The sequence below is a fragment of the Uranotaenia lowii genome, chromosome 2 (genome assembly GCF_029784155.1).
Source record: "Uranotaenia lowii strain MFRU-FL chromosome 2, ASM2978415v1, whole genome shotgun sequence".
NCBI classification, from domain to species: Eukaryota; Metazoa; Arthropoda; class Insecta; order Diptera; family Culicidae; genus Uranotaenia; species Uranotaenia lowii.
This window is the reverse complement of record NC_073692.1, coordinates 369650127-369654007: the sequence shown is the minus strand read 5'-3', so window position 1 is coordinate 369654007 and position 3881 is coordinate 369650127. Positions and strand designations below refer to the sequence as shown.

The window sequence follows — 3881 nt, the reverse complement described above, 5'->3', positions numbered from 1 at the left end:
ATTTTAACCAATTTGGTCATTCGTCCTCTCAACAAGAGTTTGTTCTTTGAAATAGATTAGATAGGATTGAAGTTTTAAAAGGCCGAATGATTTATTTGATTTTTTGCAAACGTAAATTGCCGTTATCAATAAAATAATCTACTTTTTAATGACAAAAAGCGAGGATATGCATTTTCTGGAAGAATTTTCAAATAAGAAAGTAGACTAGAGCAAGTGCAAACTATCAACTTTTACAAAAAATGTATACATTATTTCTTCATCTAAATCATTGTTGGGCCCAAAAAAAATTGGTTAAATAAACTTAACTCTTTTTTTAAATCATTCACCAAAAAACTGCTTACACGTTTACTGTTTGTTTACACACAATTCAAGTACAAATTTAACATGAACAGTGGGGTTTTGATTAACATATTTTGGCTATATAGAAGAGACTTTTGATTCACTTTTTTGTTGATTCAGTTTTTTTTGTGATTAATATTCCAGGGGCAGCAGATTTTTATGATGAACTTTTAAAATGACCCGAAAGTGTTCAAAATAATATTAATTCCTGTGGGGTTAAATTTATGTTTTCGACCGTTATTGGTGTTTTATTATAATATTGGCTATTTTTCGGTCTAGGGATTCAATCAAACAACTTAGTTTTTGAAATGCCCGACGTTTCGACCATTTTTGGTGGTCTTTTTCAAGGGAACTGGAAGTTTATTATTATTTTTTAACATTAGAATGAGCATTGTTAGCATAATATGTAGTGTGTAGACTCACTTATCTGTCCGTTGTTTTTGTCAATTTAGTTTTTGTCCAACGTTTAGGAGTCCAGTGTTCGCTGCTCTTCTGTGGGAATATTGTCGTTAATTAACTTCTCACTGTTATTTTACTAGATTTCTTACGGATTTAATCGGTGAAAAATAATAATTTTTCATCCGATATTCTATGGTCGCACTTCTACTTCAACCTACTTTTCAAATTATGGAATCTATTGTGTGGAATGTGTGGATAAGGTTGGAGGCCGGGCTATCTGAGGTAATGGGTGGAAGTTGTGCTGTTGGACTATTTACAATGTGTGGGTTTTGTGTTTTGGAACGAATATTATTGCTAATTTTGGATGTGGTTTTGACTGTGTGTAGTATTCCTGCGTATGTTGTATTTAATTTTGCTGTGTCTGTCCTGTAATTGACGGTGTTTTCTGTATTGGTGATGTGGCACATCTCCAATATATGGAGCGTTGATGTGTATTGCGCTCTATCGATGATTTTGGCTCTCGCGTGTTCGAATCGATGTTCTGTTTTGATAACATGATCCGTCATAGCTGTGGTATCTCCCAGTTTTGAGTTGATGTCGGTGATGCTGGTGACTCCGCTCTCCAATATCTTTTCGTATTTGTTCACATCGGATTTGTGCCCATACATTCTCTTTGTGAGTGTATTCGTGCTCAATCCGATGTAAACTTTCTCGCAATCACGGCATGGTATACTGTAGACCAGCGATGCCACACATACCGATTTTCCGGTATTTATACCGATTTTTGAGCAAAATTTTGACCAAGAATCGGTATATACCGATTACCGATTTTTGGCAAAACATACCGATATCATACCGATTTTTAAGATTTTAACTCAAAATTCATTCCACTTTAACATTTCCACTTCATTCAAGCTATCCTCGTAAAGGTCCCGTAGAAAGAAGACAAAGTTCGGTAGCTGGCATGGCGTAACTTTGATTTGTACAACTTTTAAAGTATTCTGCAAAGATCTCCACGGCTCACTCTCATAATTCGTTCAGTTGTTCGCGCTGTTTTGTTCCTTTGTTCTGTCAAATGATGCACTATTATGGTACCAAACCAATGGACTAAGCTCAAGGCTGATATTTGACCTTCTGCGACTGCCAGTAGGTTCCTTAATTATAAGGTCAATCTCAATTGTCTCGTGAGATGCTAACTTTTCAAGGAAATACATACCCCGTTTGAGTATAATCATAATCCTTGTTCAACTCGTCGCCAGATGGGGTATGTCGAGATGTGAAGTGCGTCAGATATATGGTATGTAATATCATCGGTATAATCTTCAATCCTTCTGCATCTTGTTAGCCAAATAAATTATATCATAAGTATCTAAACTGCAGAGATCGCAGAATTAAAGACCACGCTAGGCAAAAAGGGCTTCAGTTATAGTAAAACTATATGTTGTTTAATCTTTTTTGGAAGAACACCTACTTTAGAGCACATTTCTCACTTATTTTCGCATAAAATTCATGGATTTTCATATGACTAATGCGGGATTTTTCATAAAATAAATAATTTTTTTATTGGCTATAAAAAAATTGAAGCAACAACTTTCCCAACCTCCTGCAATCATTTCTTTTTCTAATCTCTAGAACTCATATCTAATACTAAAAGCCATTAGATTTGTAAGTGCTTACTAAATTAAAATTTCCTTTAGGTTGACGGTTCTATTATTGCCATATCGAATTTATCAAATTTACATCCCACTTTAGCCAAACATCAAAGTCTCAAGTTTTTACTTAATTAATATGCCTAACCAACGTGTAACCTGAAGGTGCTCGCCATGCCCCTATTTTTCTTATCAAACGGTAACTTTTAAAATAAATTTCCATTCAGTTATGAGTAATGGAAAGAAACACTTATTTAGGATTTTCTGCTGAATTTTCATTTGTGATTTTTGCTTTCGTCAGCAAAAGCAGATAGTTTTAAAATTAAAAAAAAATCATAAAACAAAAGTCACAGTCATAACAAACATAAAGTTCTGTTAATATTTCAAAACCGTCATTTTGTGTAAACTAGTGTAACCTAGAACCAAGTTACGGAAAAAATGCAATAATATATGCTAAAATACATTAAGTCAGCTAGTTTTGAACTAAAAATGAACATTCATAAGAGTTCTTAGACTTGCTGTTTATTGCAAGCTTCTATTTAAAGAAAAATACGTTAGGAACTTGAACATATAAGCATTTTTGAATATCCACCTCAAATACCGATTTTCATACCGATTTTTAGGATTCACATACCGATGAAAGATTTTTTTGGGTTTCAAAATACCGATAGAAATGTGGCATCACTGCTGTAGACTATGTTGGACTGTTGAGCTGGCAATATGGGGTCTTTAACAATCGGATATAATTTTCCGATATTGTTGACGGTTTTCTGGGCAATTTTAATGTTTTTGAAATCCTTTTTCAGGTCCCTGATGATTCTAGTGGATAGTGATGGAATGTAGGTAAGAGTGCGGTAGCAGAGATTAGTGGATGTTCCGGATTGTGACTGGTCGGTTGCTGTTTTCATGGATGCTGATTCGTTGTTTACGTGGTGCTGTGGCTGTTGGATGTTTGATGACGAAGGTTGTTGTTGTTGGATAGGTGATGATTGTTGCTGCTGTTCGGTAGGTGATGATCGTGGTTGCTGTTGGATGGATGATGTTGATGGTTGCTGCTGTTCGTTGGGTGATGTTGGCTGTTGCTGATGGGCGGTTGGTGATGTTTGATGTTGTGGTTGATGTTGGATTTTTGATGATATGGTCTGATGTTGTGATGTGGTAGGTTGTTCGCTAGGTTGGCTGTTATGATGTGCTATGTTGTCGTCGGATATGGTCATGTTTGAGTTGATTGAATTTAGTTGGTTTAGCATTCTATTTATGAGTTTCGCCGGATAATCGTTGGCTCTCAGGTGTTGAAATATTGTTTGTTTGCATTGCTGCTGCGTTTGCAAACAAACAATATTTCAACACCTGAGAGCCAACGATTATCCGGCGAAACTCATAAATAGAATGCTAAACCAACTAAATTCAATCAACTCAAACATGACCATATCCGACGACAACATAGCACATCATAACAGCCAACCTAGCGAACAACCTACCATATCACAACAT

General features: G+C 35.5%; 1 protein-coding gene across 1 annotated transcript; it reads right to left on the bottom strand.

The window, feature by feature from the left end:
- Nucleotides 1-2855: 2855 nt before the first annotated feature.
- Nucleotides 2856-3604, bottom strand: LOC129743158 (putative uncharacterized protein DDB_G0294196). Its single transcript, XM_055735128.1, has 2 exons — nucleotides 3053-3604; nucleotides 2856-2870 (listed from the first exon to the last, which is right to left on the bottom strand). The coding sequence occupies exons 1-2, from the start codon at nucleotides 3602-3604 to the stop codon at nucleotides 2856-2858; spliced, it is 567 nt and encodes a 188-aa protein (XP_055591103.1).
- Nucleotides 3605-3881: the final 277 nt, after the last annotated feature.

Coding starts and splice junctions, on each gene's coding strand:
- LOC129743158 (XM_055735128.1), bottom strand. CDS start 3,604: ATGACCATATCCGACGACAACATAGCACATCATAACAGCCAACCTAGC.